This window comes from Oncorhynchus mykiss, chromosome 10 (genome assembly GCF_013265735.2).
Source record: "Oncorhynchus mykiss isolate Arlee chromosome 10, USDA_OmykA_1.1, whole genome shotgun sequence".
NCBI classification, from domain to species: domain Eukaryota; kingdom Metazoa; phylum Chordata; class Actinopteri; order Salmoniformes; family Salmonidae; genus Oncorhynchus; species Oncorhynchus mykiss.
This window is the reverse complement of record NC_048574.1, coordinates 68254522-68277620: the sequence shown is the minus strand read 5'-3', so window position 1 is coordinate 68277620 and position 23099 is coordinate 68254522. Positions and strand designations below refer to the sequence as shown.

The window sequence follows — 23099 nt, the reverse complement described above, 5'->3', positions numbered from 1 at the left end:
GCTCCGCTCCCCTCAGAACCCACCCAACCCTGTGCCTTTTCTCATCCACACTCTGGGCCTTTGTTGTGACAGGCTGCACGTAGTTAAAACAGAGAGAAGGAGGGACAGAAAGAGAGAGGGTGGGAGAGTGATGGAGTTGGGAGAAAGAGACCAGGGTGAGAGAGAGAAAAGGGGGACAGCTAGTCCCTGGAGGATTGGGGTACAACACTGTTAATAGTGTCAGGCGGGCAGGGGTCAGCCACGGCTATTGCCCCTCATCAGTTTGTATTAGTACCATGGGTGGCCATGGTCCCGGGTGAAAACAACACCTGCCTGAGCGCCACTTGACAAAGGCAGCTGGGTCAACAGGCACTGTGGGAATGTATAAACTCGGCGAGGACACTTGCATAAAACACAGACTGATGAAGACTGATAAATTAAAGGAGGGCAGCTTATTAGTTTGAGTGTCCACGGGGCTGGGCCAGGCCGGTCCCAATGATTTATATATACACTAGATGACTGTTAGGGGGTGCTGTTTTGAAGCCCCCTGAGCCTCCATCTTGGCACTCCCACACGTAGTTTTTTTGGGGGGAAGCTTTAGAAATGCAATTTATTCATGTCTACATTCATTTTTACCACATTCATTCTGTTACAGACACCTTAATGCATAATCTTAAATTATATTATGTGAGCTAAACATAAAAATAAAAAATGAAAAAATATATAAAAACATTTTCCTTAAAGTATATATATATTTTTATTACTAATGTTAATGTCCCCGCTACAACATCTAAAATACTTCAATACATGTCATTTTGACCTTAAAACATTTCATTGAAATACTGTAGAATTCCATTAATTCCTATGGAGAACTGCTCCTACTGGGGGGAGTGCCAATATGGCCGACCGGTGGCTTCAAAAACCTCTCAATGGCCAATACATATCATCAGCCATCTAGGGTTTGTATACATTATTGGCTGGTTCCCAACACTCTTAGGTTCTAGATAGCTTCTTTTTTTCAAAGTGTAGTCCTAGTGGCTGAATGGAGGAGGGAGGCGGGGTGGTTGTGGGGTGGAGGGATGTATGGAGCTCTGCTTGGCTCAGCTGCCCCCCCCCCCCCCCCCCCCCCCCCTTTGTTCCAGAACAGGAGACATCAGCCAGGGACCATATGCTGAGCCTGATTCCTGATCAGCTCCCTCTTACTCACAACACTGCCCTCTTTATAATATCTCACCGCCTCAAAAGTCACCCCAGATCAAATCATACAGCTGATTGATATAGGGGATGCTATTAGTGAGGGATACTATAACGACTATCAGATTTATTTCACTTAAAGCTTTGATAGTAATGGGTGGCTGGTAGCCTGGGAGTTGGTGGGGAGGGTTTTGGGAAGGAATGTGTTGGGGCTATGTGCTGGGGCTTGCTTGATTGGCATGAGGTGTATGTGAGAAAAAAGCCCTGGAGTGGTGTACATTGTGCCTCCCAACAATGGCTAAATCAAACGGCCCAGTGTGAGTCCTTTGGCTGTTTTGTCATCCGGCTCCATTGTTTGGGGGCTTCTTTGTGGTTTCATCCCTTGTTTTAATTGTGTCAGAAATGTACTGTGTATTGTAGGAGCCAGGGCCATTCAGTGGAGCAGCTTTGTCAAGGGCAGGACCACAGTAGTGCAGCAGCAAGATTTAGGAGGGACATCTGAATAAAAGAGCTGGCTTTTTTTAGCCAGCATATCAGGAGCTGGGAGCTATCGTACCACACACACTGAACACGCACACACACGCACACACACACACACGCGCGCACGCACACACACGCACACCTCCCTGCTCCTTCTCCCCAGTACTTCCTGTAATTTGTGACTTCCATAGTGACTTCATAAAGGAGAGCCCTATTCTATGTTCACTGGGTTTTCTCAACCTCTTTACTCAACACAATTCAACCAGAGGACTGCACCTGACTCAACTAAACCCTAAATTGTGTGAAAAGTATTTTATGACACAGGAGAACCATTTCCTCCCTCTTTGGATAAAAGCCTGTTTAGATGGAAAGACAACTTGTTTTATCACCGTTATCAGCAGGAGTTCTTCCTGTTTCAACTCTCCCCCCATTCAGGTTCCAGATGGAATCGTGAGGACTGGATAGAATTTGGTTTTGAATAAAACGTGGCTCTGTCCCTTCCATTCTTATACGCGATAAACAACCTGGCAGTTACATACTGTACAGCTTTACAATGTGGCCAGTGACATCCTCCCCCACATAACCAAACCACCCAATACCCGGAGGCGGTGTTAGTTTGTGTCTCTCCTCTCTCAAGGAATGAAGCCTCCTCCTCCTCTGCTTCTAAATGGATGTTAGCACCAGAAATAAATAAGTCTCTCTCTCTCCCATGGCGACCTCTGACTGCGTGTGGCAGGGCAATTGAGATAAGACATATTCAATGAAGCATTGCATGTCTCAATCAGACATTATACTGATCTAATTATAGAAAGAGGGGAAAAGGAAAAATTAAAAACAGAGCTGAAACCCGTTGAAGCCTTGGGGAAGATGGCATATCGCGCGCGCGTGTGTGTGTGTGTGTGTGTGTGATGCATATGGACTAGGTTTGAATCCCGGGCAAGGCCGCAAGGTATTTTTAAACAGCTCTGTCTCCTTCCACAGTAGAGCAAGTAAACAATGCCACATGATCCTACTCTGCCTCTGTGTTGTATATTTAGAACTGAAATCTCTCTCAGTACAGAATTTCCACGACAGTGTCCACATGGGACAGAGACAACGTATAATGATGTTACTGAGATGCATGGTGGCCTATTTATTATTGGACAGTACCCGACTGACAAACAAATACCTACAAATGAAGTCAGCGCGCTGCCGGGACGTGTGTTTACCCCAAAACATTGCAGGGGGTTTAGGTGATACTCCTCTTTCACTCCCCTCCCCAGCCCCCTACCTCCTAAAGCCCCCTCCTCTTCCCCAAACATACATGTAATGAAAACACCATGTGGGTGGATGGTGGATGTTGTGGGACCCCCGGACCACCACAGGCTCGCCTCTCAGAAATACAAGTCTTCTGTAAAGGAGGAGGGTGAGGGGGCGCCAGGTACCCCAGAAGGGGTAGAGGGGGACGGGTGGCCTATCAGACGTGATAACGCAGCAAGGTCAGAAACGTTAGCTGCCCCCTTCCCTCCCCCTCTCCATCCTCCTTGTAATGAGATAGTGGTGTGTGTGTGTGTGTGTTGTGTGTGTGTGTGTGTGTGTAGAAGCCGGACTCCCAGCACCACACAGGCCACTATACAGACTAAACAAGCCCAAAATATGGGTGGAAAGAATTGTTGTTTGGGAAAAATGTGTCCAGCCAAAAACCATAAATAAAACGTTGAGCGGAACAGCAAGGGGCCCGTAGAAACATCTGTGGCGTAATTAACTGTGACTTGGTTGGTACTGTCATCACCTTCGCAATAATTAGCCAGGGATCTGTTTCTATTGTCCCACACAGGCAAGCACACACACACACACACACACACACACACACACACACACACACACACGCCAATAAAGTGAAATGGACTTAAGGAAACATTATTCTGTCTCCTTCCTGGACTTAACTCCCACTGTAAGTCCAGTGTTTTTAGATGCTCCACATGCCTCCCTGCCAACTTCACTTAAGCTGAAGGACCTAAACCTACATGAGGATCTCTAGTTCTCCATTCCAGGGTGCTGAAAAGGGGGACTGGATGATTTCTGGGTGGCTGAGGGTGGAAAGACACAGCTTGAAGAGCGATTGGTTTGAATTAGAAAGTGAGAGGATCTGGTTATGTTCAATGTAATTTCTCATGATTCAGACTATATATCAGTGACATTCAAGGCCTACACGTCTCAGATGTTGGCTGCGGTGGAGGGGGACTTCATACACCCCATATACGTACCTCCTGGTGTGCTGGGAGAAATGTTTTTCACATGTACTAGGGTTGACGCAAACATCATTTGTTAAGGATTCATGATTATCGAAAATATTGAATAGAGTAAAACATGTGGTAAAATGTTTAGCAAGCATACAACAACAATTAACAGGCAACCATCTCCTCTAGTAATATTTATCAACAAGAGACTCCAGCACATTATCAGCTGTGTGCGACCTGGATTGTTGGGACGCAGCGGGGCTTATTGTTGGGACACAGCATCCCTTCATTAAAACCCAAACCACCAGGTATTCCAGTCACATGTAACAAATCCCTCCCTACGACTATGAGGAAAACATTACCACTCGTCGACAGGTGCCCTCCGTTCTCTCCAGTAGTGTATAAGCAGCCCTGTCAAACGCTACGAAAATACCCAGCGAGCCACGTGTGCTCGCTCTCTCCTCGCTCTCTCTCTCTCTCCCCCTTCTCCTCACTATCCTCTCTCTCTTTCGTCTCTCCTATCTTCCCTCTCTCTCTAACAGGGCCAGCTGGTAGTGCTGGTGTTGGAAACGGTATGCTTACTCTCCAATTACCACGCTGAGATTTGTGTTGGCCGGGGAACCGGCCGTTGTGCGATGATTTGTTTAAGGGGATAAGAGCCCTGGTGGGTGTGATGATTTGTATAAGGGGATAAGAGCCCTGGTGTGTGTGATGATTTATATAAGGGGATAAGAGCCCTGGTGTGTGTGATGATTTGTATAAGGGGATAAGAGCCCTGGTGTGTGTGATGATTTGTATAAGGGGATAAGAGCCCTGGTGTGTGTGATGATTTGTTTAAGGGGATAAGAGCCCTGGTGTGTGTGATGATTTGTATAAGGGGATAAGAGCCCTGGTGTGTGTGATGATTTCTTTAAGGGGATAAGAGCCCTGGTGTGTGTGATGATTTGTTTAAGGGGATAAGAGCCCTGGTGTGTGTGATGATTTGTTTAAGGGGATAAGAGCCCTGGTGTGTGTGATGATTTGTATAAGGGGATAAGAGCCCTGGTGTGTGTGATGATTTGTATAAGGGGATAAGAGCCCTGGTGTGTGTGATGATTTGTATAAGGGGATAAGAGCCCTGGTGTGTGTGATGATTTGTTTAAGGGGATAAGAGCCCTGGTGTGTGTGATGATTTGTATAAGGGGATAAGAGCCCTGGTGTGTGTGATGATTTCTTTAAGGGGATAAGAGCCCTGGTGTGTGTGATGATTTGTTTAAGGGGATAAGAGCCCTGGTGTGTGTGATGATTTGTATAAGGGGATAAGAGCCCTGGTGTGTGTGATGATTTGTTTAAGGGGATAAGAGCCCTGGTGTGTGTGATGATTTGTATAAGGGGATAAGAGCCCTGGTGTGTGTGATGATTTGTTTAAGGGGATAAGAGCCCTGGTGTGTGTGATGATTTGTATAAGGGGATAAGAGCCCTGGTGTGTGTGATGATTTGTTTAAGGGGATAAGAGCCCTGGTGTGTGTGATGATTTGTTTAAGGGGATAAGAGCCCTGGTGTGTGTGTGTGTGTGTGTGTGTGTGTGTGTGTGTGTGTGATGTATTGAAGAGGTGTAGAAAACAAGGGGTGGAGGGAGGTGTGACGCTCCCTCTCTCTGTGAAGTTGTGATCCTGCACTGCCACTATATCTGCTTTGTGTAGGTATATGGGCAGGCCACGGACACACACGCACACAAAGAAAGTTGTGTTCTTTACCTTTTAGGGTCCACTAGCTTGTAGAGCTTCCCACTGTGTGACTGAGCCATGCTTTTACTGGTGGCCAGGATGTACACTTCACCTGGGGGTGAGGAGAACAGGGGTTACATGGGGAATGTAGTCCAGGCATCAGCCCTATCTAGAAAGAGCAAATAAGAGAAGATAAAGCAAGAGCGAGAGAGAGAGCGAGAGAGAGAGAGAGAGAGAGAGAGAGCGAGAGGGAGAGAAGAGAGAGAGAGAGAGAAGAGAGAGAGAGAAAGAGAGAGAGAGAGAGAGCGAGAGAGAGAGAGAGCGAGAGGGAGAGAAGAGAGAGAGAGAGAGAGAAAGAGAGAAAGAGAGAGAGCGAGAGAGAGAGAAAAGGGCAACCAGTTAAGAAGCCCTGTTGACACAAGAAAAGGTCAGCCTGTGAAGACCAGCATTGTAAATGCAACCCATTTATTTGTTTATTTATTTTCCCTTTTGAACTTTATCTATTTGCACATCATATTATTATTTTGGAACTTTTGTGAGTGTAATGTTTACTGTTCATTTGTATTGCTTATTTCACTTAGTTAATTATCTAGTTCACTTGGTTTGGCAATGTTAACATACAATTGAAATCGGAAGTTTACATACACCTTAGCCAAATACATTTAAACTCAGTTTTTCAACAATTCCTGACATTTAATCCTAGTAAAAATTCCCTGTCTTAGGTCAGTTAGGATCACCACTTTATTTTAAGAATGTGAAATGTCAGAATAATAGTAGAGAGAATGTTTGATTTCAGCTTTTATTTCTTTCATCACATTCCCAGTTGGTCAGAAGTTTACATACTCAATTCGTATTTGGTAGCATTGCCTTTAAATTGTTTAACTTGGGTCAAACGTTTTGGGTAGCCTTCCACAAGCTTCCCACAATAAGTTGGGTGAATTTTGGCCCATTCCTCCTGACAGAGCTGGTGTAACTGAGTCAGGTTTGTAGGCCTCCTTACTTGCACACGCTTTTTCAGTTCTGCCCACAGATGATCTATAGGACTGAGGTCAGGGCTTTGTGATGGCCACTCCCATACCTTGACTTTGTTGTCCTTAAGCCATTTTGCTACAACTCTGGAAGTATGCTTGGGGTCATTGTCCATTTGGAAGACCCATTTGCGACCAAGCTTTAACTTCCTGACTGATGTCTTGAGATGTTGCTTCAATACATCCACATAATTTCACTTCCTCATGATGACATCTATTTTGTGAATTGCACCAGTCCCTCCAGCAGCAAAGCACCTCCACAACATGACGCTGCCACCCCCGTGCTTCACAGTTTGAATGGTGTTCTTCGGTGTGCAAGCCTCCCCCTTTTTCCTCCAAACATAACACTGGTCATTATGGCCAAACAGTTCTATTTTTGTTTCATCAGACCAAAGGACATTTCTCCAAAAACTACGATCTTTGTCCCCATGTGCAGTTGCAAACCGCAGTCTGGCTTTTTTATGCCGGTTTTGGAGCAGTGGCTTCTTCCTTGCTGAGCGGCCTTTCAGGTTACTTCTGTACCTGTTTCCTCCAGCATCTTCACAAGGTCCTTTGCTGTTGTTCTGGGATTGATTTGCACCTTTTGCACCAAAGTACGTTAATCTCTAGGAGACAGAACGCGTCTCCTCCTGAGCGGTATGACGGCTGCGTGGTCCCATGGTGTTTATACTTGCGTACCATTGTTTGTCAGATGAACGTGGTACCTTCAGACATTTGGAAATTGCTCCCAAGGATGAACCAGACTTGTGGAGGTCTACAATTTATTTTCTGAGGTCTTGGCTGATTTATTTTCATTTTCCCATGATGCTAAGCAAAGAGGCACTGAGTTTGAAGGTAGGCCTTGAAATACATCCACAGGTACACCTCCAATTGACTCAAATGTTTTCAATTAGCCTATCAGAAGCTTCTAAAGCCATGACATCATTTTCTGTAATTTTCCAAGCTGTTTAAAGGCACAGTCAACTTAGTGTATGTAAACTTCTGACCCACTGGAATTGTGATACAGTGAATTATAAATGAAATAATCTGTCTGTAAACAATTGTTGTAAAAATGACTTGTGTCATGCACAAAGTAGATGTCCTAACCGACTTATAGTTTTTGTGGAGTGGTTGAAAAACAAGTTTTAATGACTCCAAAATAAGTGTATGCAAACTTCCAAATTCAACTGTATGTTTCTCATGCCAATAGACCCCTTAAATTGATATTGAAATTGAGAGAGAAACAGACAGAAAATAAGAGAAGAGGCCCTGCTCAGGGTCCCTGCAGCGCTGCACTTGCCATGGGACTTGGGATAGAGTGAGAATCATGGGACAACTAAATACTCCTGACTGGAACCAGGCGAGTCATTTAATGAGGAGCAAGCCCACAACACGGCTCCATAAGAGGACAAATTGTAAACATGTGTCAATGGGGCCCTGTTGTGGGAAGCCAGCCCAGCTCAGCACAGCCCTCCACCATTCGCCTACCCCCACACCATTTACAAATCATGAACAAAAGCAAAAATCTTCAACTAACACCACGCCAAGATACTGGCAAGTCCCATGGTTAACCCTGTGTGCCCGTTGTATGCCAATATGGATAATTAGTTCCATGCAAAACATGAGCTCACAGTGAGTCCTTTTGTCAAACAAGGATACAATGAATTGGGTTCAGTGGGTTTGTTGATGTAGCGAACCTAACCTCACCTAAGATGGTATGACTGGCAGGCTGGTAAACAATAACACAGACCAGAAACATTCATCACCAGGTGGCCAACTACATGCCATATCAGTAGGCTCTTTGAGGCCTGGTGCTATCGTATGGAAATTACCATATAATCCTTCAGGAAGCAGGGAGACTTTAATATCCTGCTGCTGGAACGTGCCATGGAGGAAAGGTGACACGGAGGGAAGGGATGGAGGTATTAGTTCCCCTCACACAGCGTGTGTGACCTCTGTTGGTTTTCTGGTCCAATATCATGAATATCACTCGAATAACGGATTGAATTTGAGACTCCGCGGACGTTTTTCCCCTCACTTCCTAATCTCGGAAACTCAATTGGAGCAGTCTTGTTTCTAAACCCAACCGAGTGGAAACATGTTGAACATTGACATCGCACTCCAGGGATGTACTATGTAAATACATGTACCATTGTTCCATATACAACGCCCCAATGATTCTAAACTAGAGTTTTCCACAGTTTTGACATCTGTCATTGGGTGTAAACACTGATTTCAGGATGGCTTGACACTCTGCAATCTATCTTCTGCATCCAGACCCTTTGTTGACAAAAGCTGTCACTCATAACATCAGCTCAGATGTAGAGAGACACCCAGAAACACACAGAAATTGACATATAATAATGTGGCTATACGTGTAGGGGCCAGCCTTTAGACTAGAGAGTTGGGTTGGATCCCAAATGGCACCCTATTCCCTATTTAGTGCACTACTTTCAACAAGGACCCATAGTGCTCTGGTCAAAACGTACTGCACTATATTGGGAATAGGGTGCCATTTGGGAAACAGCCTTTGTGCTGGTTCTACTGACCTAGTTGGTCCTCTCCGAAGCCCAGGATATGTCCCACCAGAGCGGAGCCACAGGAACTGCTGGTCCCCAGACACAGAGCTTTCTCCTGCCACTGGTCCCTCGCCGCCGCTGAGCCCTTCTGGAGGATCCGCAGGTTCCTGAAACGCACACATACGCGCACACACAAAAGCACAGCACCTCATCAGCACACTGTTACAGTAATACTAGCATTAAGCACAGGTCAAGGGTCAGCAAAAACGGCACATTGTTTCCTTTCATGTCACAGCACAACAGTCTTGTGTTTCAGTGCCTTAGTGTGCATGAAGTCTTTTCGTTTCCAAATAAACATGATGCCAAAATCCTCCTCGCCCTTTCACAACAACGTGCCCTTCAAAAACTGAAATGAGACTAAGTAGCTGCGAGTCATTTTTCCAAACACATTGCCATGATGTCTCAATAGTGTACTTCCTTCAGCGTCTTTATTTCCTTTGTTTATTCAAGAGGCGAGGTTTGACTTCAGCGAGAGAGGAAGATTAATTATCAACCAATGATCCGTGTGAACAACATGAGGCCGTAGCCAAACGGACCAACCAACCGGGGCAGGAAATCACGTCTCCATTTACAGTGAATGAGCCTGAGCAGTAGTAGTGTCAGTAATGTGATAGTAATGTTTTCCCCCCAACGTGGATGGAACACTGGGTTTATGTTGGCACGGTGACCATGGACAGAATCAGGGGATGGACGTCAATTGGCATAGTGTTTACCTCAGAGTTACGTTCACCATAGCAAAGTTGGGTTACTGAACACAGCTGCTTGTGTTTGTTCAATTCAAAGTCAATGAACACTAGAACCGTTCGAGAATGTTCCAAATGAGAAAACAATGTTTGACTCAAACTAGCTACACATTTAATCTAGATCATTTGACGATAAATAAAAACCCTGTTATAATATTTAGAACTTATAAGCTTACCCGTTCTTGTCTCCGAACACATAGCTCCCGTAGAGCCTCCTGGACTGACAGCCTCTGTAGATGAACCCTCCCACAGGTGCTGCTCCTCCACTGGTCGCCAGGTCAAAGATGGACGCCTCGTTCTCTACAGAAACACACAGATACACAGGCCTCAGATCAGTATCATTAAGATGGACGCCTCGTTCTCTACAGAAACACACAGATACACAGGCCTCAGATCAGTATCATTAAGATGGACGCCTCGTTCTCTACAGAAACACACAGATACACAGGCCTCAGATCAGTATCATTAAGATGGACGCCTCGTTCTCTACAGAAACACACAGATACACAGGCCTCAGATCAGTATCATTAAGATGGACGCCTCGTTCTCTACAGAAACACACAGATACACAGGCCTCAGATCAGTATCATTAAGATGGACGCCTCGTTCTCTACAGAAACACACAGATACACAGGCCTCAGATCAGTATCATTAAGATGGACGCCTTGTTCTCTACATAAACACAGATACACAGGCCCCAGATCAGTGTAATTACAGAGGCTGTGCCCCAAATGGCCCCCTTTTGTCTTTAAAGTGCACTATTCTTTTAACCAAGGCCCATAGAGCTCTGGTCAAAAGTAGTGCCCTATACATATAGTGCACTATACACAGTATATAGTGCCATATGACACATGTAGAGCTCTACAAGCTCCAAAAAACGAATTCAGAATTATTGTGGTATTTTAAGTCAATTTGTGTATCCCTCCCAAAAAGTTTTTGGAACATATAGCATTTGTCAAAAGTTATTATTTTCAGCCTAAGATAGCTGTCATTTGACAGCTTGACCAAAATATGACTAGCTACATCTTAGATATTACACTCATATAATATTTTCACTCTGTTTATTCCCTACACTCTTAGAAAAAAAAGTTCCAAAAAGTTTTGCGGCTGTTCCCTTAGGAGAACCCTTTTTGATTCCAGGTAGAACCCAATCTTGCTCCTATGAAGACAGCCCAAAAATCCTTTTTGGTTCTAGATAGCACCTTTGTGCTATCTAGTGTACAATATTATTCTCTGTGGTGGCAAACATGGCACCATTCCTTCACTCTGCACCTGGAGCTGCCATGGTCAGACCCTAGTCTAATGACTGTGACTCCCTGAGACCTGGAGCTGCCATGCTTAGACCTTAGTCTAATGACTGTGACTCCCTGAGACCTGGAGCTGCCATGGTTAGACCCTAGTCTAATGACTGTAACTCCCTGAGACCTGGTGCTGCCATGGTTAGACCCTAGTCTAATGACTGTGACTCCCTGAGACCTGGAGCTGCCATGGTCAGACCCTAGTCTAATGACTGTGACTCCATGAGACCTGGAGCTGCCATGGTCAGACCCTAGTATAATGACTGTGACTACCTGAGACCTGGAGCTGCCATGGTCAGACCCTAGTCTAATGACTGTGACTCCCTGAGACCTGGAGCTGCCATGGTCAGAACCTAGTATAATGACTGTGACTACCTGAGACCTGGAGCTGCCATGGTCAGACCCTAGTCTAATGACTGTGACTACCTGAGACCTGGAGCTGCCATGGTCGGACCCTAGTCTAATGACTGTGACTACCTGAGACCTGGAGCTGCCATGGTCAGACCCTAGTCTAATGACTGTGACTACCTGAGACCTGGAGCTGCCATGGCCGAACCCTAGCCTAATGACTGTGACTACCTGAGACCTGGAGCTGCCATGGTCAGACCCTAGTCTAATGACTGTGACTACCTGAGACCTGGAGCTGCCATGGTCAGACCCTAGTCTAATGACTGTGACTACCTGAGACCTGGAGCTGCCATGGTCAGACCCTAGTCTAATGACTGTGACTACCTGAGACCTGGAGCTGCCATGGTCGGACCCTAGTCTAATGACTGTGACTACCTGAGACCTGGAGCTGCCATGGTCAGACCCTAGTCTAATGACTGTGACTACCTGAGACCTGGAGCTGCCATGGTCAGACCCTAGCCTAATGACTGTGACTACCTGAGACCAGGAGCTGCCATGGTCGGACCCTAGTCTAATGACTGTGACTACCTGTGACCTGGAGCTGCCATGGTCAGACCCTAGTCTAATGACTGTGACTACCTGAGACCTGGAGCTGCCATGGTCGGACCCTAGTCTAATGACTGTGACTCCCTGAGACCTGGAGCTGCCATGGTTAGACCCTAGTCTAATGACTGTGACCCCCTGAGACCTGGAGCTGCCATGGTCACACCCTAGTCTAATGACTGTGACTCCCTGAGACCTGGAGCTGCCATGGTTAGACCCTAGTCTAATGACTGTGACTCCCTGAGACCTGGAGCTGCCATGGTCAGACCCTAGCCTAATGACTGTGACTCCCTGAGACCTGGAGCTGCCATGGTCAGACCCTAGCCTAATGACAGTGACTCCCTGAGACCTGGAGCTGCCATGGTCAGACCCTAGCCTAATGACTGTGACTCCCTGAGACCTGGAGCTGCCATGGTCAGACCCTAGTCTAATGACTGTGACTCCCTGAGACCTGGAGCTGCCATGGTCAGACCCTAGCCTAATGACTGTGACTACCTGAGACCTGGAGCTGCCATGGTCGGACCCTAGCCTAATGACTGTGACTACCTGAGACTTGGAGCTGCCATGGTCGAACCCTAGTCTAATGACTGTGACTCCCTGAGACCTGGAGCTGCCATGGTCAGACCCTAGCCTAATGACTGTGACTACCTGAGACCTGGAGCTGCCATGGTCGGACCCTAGTCTAATGACTGTGACTACCTGAGACCTGGAGCTGCCATGGTCGGACCCTAGCCTAATGACTGTGACTCCCTGAGACCTGGAGCTGCCATGGTCAGACCCTAGCCTAATGACTGTGACTACCTGAGACCTGGAGCTGCCATGGTCGGACCCTAGTCTAATGACTGTGACTACCTGAGACCTGGAGCTGCCATGGTCGGACCCTAGCCTAATGACTGTGACTCCCTGAGACCTGGAGCTGCCATGGTCAGACCCTAGCCTAATGACTGTGACTCCCTGAGACCTGGAGCTGCCATGGTCAGACCCTAGCCTAATGACAGTGACTCCCTGAGACCTGGAGCTGCCATGGTCAGACCCTAGCCTAATGACTGTGACTACCTGAGACCTGGAGCTGCCATGGTCGGACCCTAGCCTAATGACTGTGACTACCTGAGACTTGGAGCTGCCATGGTCGGACCCTAGTCTAATGACTGTGACTCCCTGAGACCTGGAGCTGCCATGGTCAGACCCTAGCCTAATGACTGTGACTACCTGAGACCTGGAGCTGCCATGGTCGGACCCTAGTCTAATGACTGTGACTACCTGAGACCTGGAGCTGCCATGGTCGGACCCTAGCCTAATGACTGTGACTACCTGAGACCTGGAGCTGCCATGGTCGGACCCTAGTCTAATGACTGTGACTACCTGAGACCTGGAGCTGCCATGGTCGGACCCTAGCCTAATGACTGTGACTCCCTGAGACCTGGAGCTGCCATGGGCGGACCCTAGTCTAATGACTGTGACTCCCTGAGACCTGGAGCTGCCATGGTCAGACCCTAGTATAATGACTGTGACTACCTGAGACCTGGAGCTGCCATGGTCAGACCCTAGTCTAATGACTGTGACTACCTGAGACCTGGAGCTGCCATGGTTAGACCCTAGTCTAATGACTGTGACTCCCTGAGACCTGGAGCTGCCATGGTCAGACCCTAGTATAATGACTGTGACTCCCTGAGACCTGGAGCTGCCATGGTCGAACTCTAGTCTAATGACTGTGACTCCCTGAGACCTGGAGCTGCCATGGTCAAACTCTAGTCTAATGACTGTGACTCCCTGAGACCTGGGTGTGATTTATGCCCACTCTAATGAGTCCTGTTTTCTCTGTTGGTGTAGGAAGAGAAAAGGATATCCATGTTTACTGCCATCTGTCACGAGTCCATTAGTACGTAGTGGAGGGTGGTCTCAATTACTGTGACTGAGGCCTTGCCTTGTTAAAAACAACTTTGCTAAACTGGATTAAATGTAATGTAGGGCTTTAACCACCACGATACCTCCTCATTAACATTGAAACTGAATGTATTAAGTGATGGTTGTACTAAATAGCGCAGAAGGTTGATGATGGAGTTTTAGTGTATTTTTGGGACAACATGAATGTAAATCGTTATGTAGTCATTACATGGGAATAATGGACATTATGATGTGAGGAGTTCTCGCCCCTATTAGGGTGTAATCAGATAGGTAATGAACTCCACCTCCATCATGGCAATAGTATAATCGGGGCCGGTGTCTGGGTTAATTTGGCCCAATCAGTGATCGTCTTGGGTGAGAGGTGGCCAATGGAATGGGTGGGAGCTTTAAACTAGGCTGAGGGGCTGGGTGGGAGGGGGTTAGGGGGGGTTGTTTTGCGGGTGGCTGAAATAGCACTCATTGTGTGGTTATTAGAACCAAACAAACAGCTCTACATGATTCAAACCAAACATCAGCACTCATTTCTTCATTGTGTTAGAAAGAGTGTTCTGGTGTCGATTATGCTCTTTTGACGTGCACCAAGGAGAATATGAACCCCAGATCCTCATGGCTCTGTTTAGTGTGCTTTCAACTATACTAACCCATCATCAAGATATTCATTGTGGTTGACAACTATAAATCCTAGTCATGGACACAAACTCACATTCCCCTGGCAATGATATGCGAGGACGAATCGTTTGTGGATCCCAATAACTTCTGATACTTTTTTTTTTTTAATGTAAAACTCAGAAACACTGTGTACTGAACAAGTTGGAGGCCGACCAAATACCGCATTCTCACAATAGGAAAGAATCCAGTTGTATTCCAAAAAAACAGACATTGTTTTTCTTGTGCAGAACACACAGTAAAATGAAAGGTTATCCAAAAAGGTCATTTGTGAGGAATTCCATCAGATTCTTCCACACTTTCCCAAGGTGAGAGAGGACATGAAATGAGACTGTAAGGCAGACAGAGCTATTTTCATAACAAGCAACATTAATGTCCCATTGATGTATTCCAGACAGACTCCTAAAGGGCACTCTCAGGCTCCTAAAGGTCCCAAATGGCAGCCTGTCCTCTATAAAGTGCACTCCTTTTAACCAGGGCTCATGCACTCTGTTCAGAAATAGTGCACTATATAGGGAATAGGGTGCCATTTGGGACACATCCTCAGTGTTGTTAGGGAAAACCATTAGAAGAAGAAACTCACCGTAGTCTTTCCCCTTAGTGATCGCCAGTATTCTCCCTGAAGATGCGTTCCTACCGCTGGCGTCCGTGCACAGGATCAAGAGACTCCCGTTGTTATCCGTATGATGCCGGTCCACGGCACACCTGGGGAAAGACAGGAATGAACAGATAAGTGGGAAAAACATTGGAACGCCATGACACTGTCCATCTGCGATGATGCGTTACTCCCTGAGTGTCACCTTGGGGTGGTTGTGCCACATGATAAAACAGTGGCATGCAACGGGGGTACTGTAAATCAATAGCTGCATATCTCACACAGCCAGCTACAACTCAGTAAGATTGATGAACACGTTCTAATGAAACTCATAGCCTACTACAGTCAATCCATGATCAACCTTTTACCATGTGAAGACACAGAACAACCGAGGCAGTAACACACTGAGTGATCTGATCATGTCCATGGTTGAGAAGATAAACACTAGAAAGGAATAGGTGCAACAGTCACTCATAATGAACTGTCACTGACAATTAGCTATCACTCACAATTAAAAATGACATACTATATACTAATATTGTGACGACCCTCCCACTCTGTCTGCCGTATTCTCTCTTTGTTGTTCCCTTATTAGGATGCTGGTGGGCGGAGTTGGGAGGGTCGTCAGCTACATGGGAAACACCTGGGCCCAGGTGTTTCCCAGGATAAATACACCACTTCCCCATTCATGGAGGAGACTCTCTCCATGCAGACACTTTGATAGTTTTTTTTGTTGTGTTTCTTGGTCGTTTTTGGTTGTTTGCTTTAGCACCTTTCAAAACCCTGCATTATCACATTCATGCATGCAAAACACTCACTTACACTACTGATTACTGATTACACACACCATTGTATATTTTCCTTAGTTGCTTTAGTTAATAAATATATATTTTGTTACTCCTTATCTCCATGTTGTCTCCCTTTTGTTACGGGCTTTGAGCCGGTTCGTGACAATATTAATATATGAGAAGATACACACACACACCATAGTGAAGTATTGGGGGGATTCTCTGGGTGGGTACAGGTATCAGGTATTGTGAAGTATTGTGGGGATTCTCTGGGTGGGTACAGGTATCAGGTATGCAAAGTATTGGTGGGATTCTCTGGGTGGGTACAGGTATCAGGTATGTGAAGTATTGGGGGGATTATCTTGGTGAGTACAGGTATCAGGTATGTGAAGTATTGGTGGGATTCTCTGGGTGGGTACAGGTATCAGGTATGTGAAGTATTGGGGGGATTCTCTTGGTGGGTACAGGTATCAGGTATGTGAAGTATTGGGGGGATTCTCTGGGTGGGTACAGGTATCAGGTATGTGAAGTATTGGGGGGATTATCTGGGTGGGTACAGGTATCAGGTATGTGAAGTATTGGTGGGATTCTCTGGGTGGGTACAGGTATCAGGTATTGTGAAGTATTGTGGGGATTATCTTGGTGGGTACAGGTATCAGGTATGTGAAGTATTGGTGGGATTCTCTGGGTGGGTACAGGTATCAGGTATGTGAAGTGTGAAGTATTGGGGGGATTATCTTGGTGGGTACAGGTATCAGGTATGTGAAGTATTGGGGGGATTATCTTGGTGGGTACAGGTATCAGGTATGTGAAGTATTGGTGGGATTCTCTGGGTGGGTACAGGTATCAGGTATGTGAAGTATTGGGGGGATTATCTTGGTGGGTACAGGTATCGGGTATGTGAAGTATTGGTGGGATTCTCTGGGTGGGTACAGGTATCAGGTTAGTGAAGTATTGGGGGGATTCTCTGGGTGGGTACAGGTATCAGGTATGTGAAGTATTGGTGGGATTCTCTTGGTGGGTACAGGTATCAGGTATGTGAAGTATTGGTGGGATTCTCTGGGTAGGTACAGGTATCAGGTATGGTCATGGAGCATTTCACTCACCTGCCTGGGTCATGCAGTCCGTGGGCAAATATTTCTGGTGGCTGGTTGGTGCTGTTGAAGTAGGGGTTGTTCCTGGGTATGGAGTAGGGAGCCGTGCAGCAGTCTGTGTCCACGTCCACCCTCAACACAGACCCTGTGAAATCACTGCAGACAGCACACACAAGAAAGGACAACTGGTTAGTTGGGAGGAAAGTGTTGGAAGTAGAAAAACTGTAGCTACTGTCTTGGTTTACTGCTGCCATATTGCTTCATCTTGCCAAATGTTAGAAGGACTTACTGTCCTTTAAGTTTTTGGGAAATTGCCTACAGTGGCCTAAAAAATACCAGCAGAAAGATGGCCATAGAAAGACTCCCATAGACAGATACCTATAGAAAGATGGCCATAGAAAGATATCCCATAGACAGATACCCATAGAAAGATGGCCATAGAAAGACTCCCATAGACAGATGGCCATAGAAAGATATCCCATAGACAGATACCCATAGAAAGATGGCCATAGAAAGACTCCCATAGACAGATACCCATAGAAAGATGGCCATAGAAAGACTCCCATAAACAGATACCCATAGAAAGATGGCCATAGGAAGAAGGCCATAGAAATATAGCCATAGAAAGATGGCCATAGAAAGATGCCCATAGAAAGATGCGAATAGAAAGATAACCATAGAAAGATACCCATAGAAAGATGGCCATAGAAAGATAACCATAAAAAGATGCGAATTGAAAGATAACCATAGAAAGACACCCATAGAAAGATGGCCATTGAAAGATAACCATAGAAAGATGGCCATAGAAAGATACCCATAGAAAGATGGCCATTGAAAGATACCCATAGAAAGATAACCATAGAAAGATTCCCATAGAAAGATGGCCATAGAAAGATCCCCATAGAAAGATGGCCATTGAAAGATAACCATAGAAAGATGCGAATAGAAAGATGGCCATAGAAAGATACCCATAGAAAGATGTGAATAGAAAGATGGCCATAGAAAGATGGCCATAGAAAGATTCGCATAGAAAGATGGCCATAGAAAGATACCCATAGAAAGACTCCCATAGACAGATACCCATAGAAAGATGAGAATAGAAAGATGCCCATAGAAAGATTCCCATAGAAAGATTCCCATAGAAAGATGGCCATAGAAAGATACCCATAGAAAGATGGCCATAGAAAGATACCCATAGAAAGATGGCCATTGAAAGATACCCATAGAAAGATGGCCATTGAAAGATACCCATAGAAAGATAACCATAGAAAGATTCCCATAGAAAGATGGCCATAGAAAGATACCCATAGAAAGATGGCCATTGAAAGATAACCATAGAAAGATGTGAATAGAAAGATGGCCATAGAAAGATTCCCATAGAAAGATGGCCATAGAAAGATACCCATAGAAAGACTCCCATAGACAGATACCCATAGAAAGATGAGAATAGAAAGATTCCCATAGAAAGATTCCCATAGAAAGATGGCCATAGAAAGATACCCATAGAAAGATGGCCATAGAAAGATACCCATAGAAAGATGCCCATTGAAAGATACCCATAGAAAGATACACATACTAAAGATTCTGACAGAATGATCCCCACAGACTAATCCCCAAATAGCCAACATATTGCCCTTGAGCTTTGACCCCCTGACCCCTGGGTTTCACCTGAGACCGTCCATCTCCTCCATGTCGTCCAGGGTGATCATGCCGTCTCCCAGGACGATGTGCAGCAGGCCGTCAGGGCCAAACAGCAGCTGTCCTCCCAGGTGCTTCCTGTGCAGCTCTGCCACTTCTATCAGCATCCGCGTGGTCCTACTGTCCACCATGTTGGGATTTTTCCTGATCAACAAAATTAAAACGAAAAGTGTTAGATCAAATGCATTGTTTTTTATGTCTATGAGAGGAACATAGAGTGTATTGTTTTATATCTCTGTGAGGAACCTAGAGTGTATTGTTTTATATCTCTATGAGAGGAACCTAGAGTGTATTGTTTCATATCTCTATGAGAGGAACCTAGAGTGTATTGTTTATATCTCTATGAGAGGAACCTAGAGTGTATTGTTTCATATCTCTATGAGAGGAAGCTAGAGTGTATTGTTTCATATCTCTATGAGAGGAACCTAGAGTGTATTGTTTCATATCTCTATGAGAGGAAGCTAGAGTGTATTGTTTTATATCTCTATGAGAGGAACCTAGTGTATTGTTTTATATCTCTATGAGAGGAACCTAGAGTGTATTGTTTCATATCTCTATGAGAGGAACCTATAGTGTATTGTTTCATATCTCTATGATTAACCTAGAGTGTATTGTTTCATATCTCTACGAGAGGAACCTAGAGTGTATTGTTTCATATCTCTATGAGAGGAACCTAGAGTGTATTGTTTCATATCTCTATGAGAGGAACCTAGAGTGTATTGTTTCATATCTCTATGAGGAACCTAGAGTGTATTGTTTTATATCTCTATGAGAGGAACCTAGAGTGTATTGTTTCATATCTCTATGAGAGGAACCTAGAGTGTATTGTTTCATATCTCTATGAGGAACCTAGAGTGTATTGTCAGAGGCTTGCGTGATGCTTCAATACATTCCATACCAAGGGTGGACAGTCTTAGGGGTCATAGTGTGTGCATGCTTTTTCTCCAACCAAGCCTTAACACACCCCTGCATTAACCAAAATGAGCCCTAAACACATGTTGACACTATTGGGGCCTACTACACATATTGAGACAAAAGGTAAAGAACGTTTGAGACATATATTTAAAGGATGTCCTGATTAAACAGAGAGGTGCTCATGTAATGCCTGGATGGGAAAAAAAGCAATTATGTACGTGAGTAAGATGATACCACTGCAGGAGAAAATGCTGACATGTAAAAACAAGCTCACCGACAACACGCCAACAAGAAGAGTGTTTAATGAGCTTGTTGTCTGGAGACATTGGGTTTTAGATTTGACGCTTCATTAAAGCTCAGAGTTAGGACATTATTACGATGTTGGGGTGAATCTCAACTCAAAGCTGTAACTCAAACCCATAAAGTGATGACTTTCCAAGTCCAGAGAAATATATTAACAGCCACAAAATGTTTAATGATGTGTTATTTTGGGCAGGGTATTTAGACAGAGAGGTTCTTATTATTTTCCTTCAGGGTCGTTGCTCTGCCAGGAAGAGATTGACTATTTCACACTGAGTGACATACAAATACCAACGCCATGGCTCCTCCTCAGAACGCCACTGCCGCCAAGATTATAACAGTTTGAAAAATGAAGTCTTTAAACCGAGCAATACAACAGTGATTATGATAATAAAAACGTAATACTTTAACTAGTATAGTTACGAGAAGTTTGTTTTGTTAATCACAGCTTGTTGTGCAAAACTCCAGTATTTGTCCCTCATAGCTTGTTCTCCATGTTCTTTTTAAATAGGGAGCCAATATGTTGTCAGTACTTTTATTTCCAAGACTGAACAAAACTTGTTTTCTCATGGCTCTCTCATGTGTTTGAAACATCGAATAATAATGCAACAAAATTACAGTGCGAATCGCAATACATATAGAATCATGAGAATCACAATACATATCATATCGGCACCAAAGTATCATGATAATATCGTATCGTGAGGTCCCTGGCAATTCCCAGCCCTACTTTATACCTGCAAACATTTATCTCAGGAATATCGACAATGAAATCCATCTTATTTAGGCTTTGCTTGTTTCTGCATCATCATTGGTTGAACCATGTGCGGTCAATGAATGTATCTAGGGGGTGGTTTGGTTTGGTTTCTCCTATTTTACCTGGAGACGGTGCCCACAGGACATAGATGTCAATTCAACGTTTATTCAACGTTGGTTCAATGTAATTTCACAGATTTTACCTGGAGACGGTGTACTCGACCACACGCAGGACATTTCTGTATTATCAGTTGTTGAACCGTAAATGGTCGATGTTTGGCATGGGTTTCTCCACTAGTTACCTGGAGACGGTGTACTCGACCACGCGCAGAATGTGGTCGTGCGGTCCGATGGCCCAGCGCTCCTGGTTGGTGGTGTAGGAGACGTACAGCTTGCCGTTCTTCTTGTAATTGGGGTGGAATGTGAGACCTAGCAGACCCCTTTCATCTCCTGCCTGCAGTCAGAGGACAAATATAAAGGACCAACAAGTTAATTATGTCCCTACTTTTTCTTTCTTTCTTTCTTTCTTTCTTTCTTTCTTTCTTTCTTTCTTTCTTTCTTTCTTTCTTTCTTTCTTTCTTTCTTTCTTTCTTTCTGCTGCTTGTGCTGTAGTAACTAAAGTCAAAGCCAACCCATAACCCACAGCTAATCACCCTCCACATTGTCTCTTTCTCTCTACTTTTCTCACTATATTTCCTTCTCTCTCTCTGTCTCCTTCCATCTTGGTCTCTGTAGATACCCAGTGCCCCCCCCCCTCCCAACCGAATACCCCTCTTCTGTCCTCCCCACATACCGTACCTCCACTACCGCCCTCATTGACTACTGCATTACAAACCATTATAAAACATTTGACTCCTGCCAGTGCTCCCCCTCGATCCTCCTCCAGCCCACCCCACCCCAGCCCAGCCCAGCCCTCTCTCTCTCTCTCTCCAGCTTGTCCTCGGGGCCCCTGCGGCGCCCAGGCCATCCCGGCGGCCTCCATTGTCCGGTGATTTGTGTGTGTAATCTTTGGGGGATATCCGTGAATGCTATGCTGAGTGGCTGAAAGAATTTATTAGCTCACTCGTAGTTCATAGAGAACACAAAAGTGCAGAGTCCTTCAGTCCCCCCCCCCCCCCGCACCGTGCAAAATTTGAGGATAAAGATGGAGGGGGGAAGAGAAAGGGGGGAAGGAGGTAGATGGAGGGGGGAAGAGAACCTAAACAAGGACAGGGCTCCCAGCACCCAGTGTCTTGGCAACATGTTTAGAAACCATCTAAATTGCTTGTGTAATACGTAAACCTTTGTCTCACCCCGGAGGCAGCTACATCAGTCACAACTCTGGTGGTCCTCCCATCATAGTTAGCTGTAATAAGCAGCTATAGCGTTTCAGTCCCTAGGCAATGCAATCAGGTCTTTGTGTTTCTCTCTCTCCCTCTCTTAACAAAAGAATTAACAGAATGCCAGGCTTAGGTGTTAACAATGTTTAAAACGTGCCCCCTTACATTTTTGGCCTTATGTTGTTGATCCCCCCTCTCCAAAACAGCTCAACCCCCATTCCTCCCTCAATAACAGAAGCACTGATGCTGGCTGGCGTGGATGCAAAAAAATCGACCTCAAAACCCCCTAGAATGACTACCTCACTGAAGGAGGCGAACCAGCAGCAGCATCAACATCAGCCAGAATCAATGCCAATCTGCCTGCGTCAACCTCTTGGAATTCCCTCTCAAAATATTTAAAAAGGAATTTAGGCAAAGAGAGCGAGGAGGTCTGGCCTTTGTGTTAGGCCTACAGTGTGGAGGCATTAGCAGAGGTGTAGTCCCGGGTCACAGGCCAAGCAACACAGATCATAAATTGGTTAAAGTGTACTGGATCCCCCAGAAACTGTTTGGACGGCGAAGGGCAGAACCCAGTCAAACATTCCAATGGAATGTGATGTCCGTGTCGTCAGCCCTGTTCTGTACGAGCTAGGCCTACAGTGATCAGACACCGGGGTCCTTTCAATACCGCCGTTAAGATTATAAAATGCGAACGTTGACGAATAAATAAGAGTTCCTCTTGACGAGAATTTATGAGAACTACTCAATGTAAATTCCGTGTTGCTCAAAATAACAGGATGTATTTGGGGTTGGTAGTGAGTCCAATAAACTGCACATTGACAGTAGGACATGATTCTAGTTTGCCACAGACAACCATTCCCGTCCCTCACCTTAAAATGATTGACCCATATGTCAGATTTGGGATGCA

The 23099-nt window shown here is 45.3% G+C and overlaps 1 protein-coding gene across 3 annotated transcripts in view; it reads right to left on the bottom strand.

Moving 5' to 3' along the window:
- LOC110533191 (hedgehog-interacting protein) overlaps positions 1–23099 on the bottom strand; it is a 47032-nt gene that overhangs the window by 5562 nt on the left and 18371 nt on the right. For all 3 annotated transcript variants that reach the window (XR_005034208.1, XM_036933653.1, XM_036933652.1), the window contains 7 exons: positions 21176–21327; positions 18873–19046; positions 17217–17360; positions 15311–15432; positions 10084–10207; positions 9135–9271; positions 5609–5690 (listed from right to left, as the gene is read on the bottom strand). Coding sequence is in view for 2 of the 3 variants with exons in the window: in XM_036933653.1 (XP_036789548.1) it covers positions 5609–5690; positions 9135–9271; positions 10084–10207; positions 15311–15432; positions 17217–17360; positions 18873–19046; positions 21176–21327 (935 nt within the window). In the remaining variant the exon portion in view is untranslated. The remainder of the gene's footprint in view (positions 1–5608; positions 5691–9134; positions 9272–10083; positions 10208–15310; positions 15433–17216; positions 17361–18872; positions 19047–21175; positions 21328–23099) is intronic.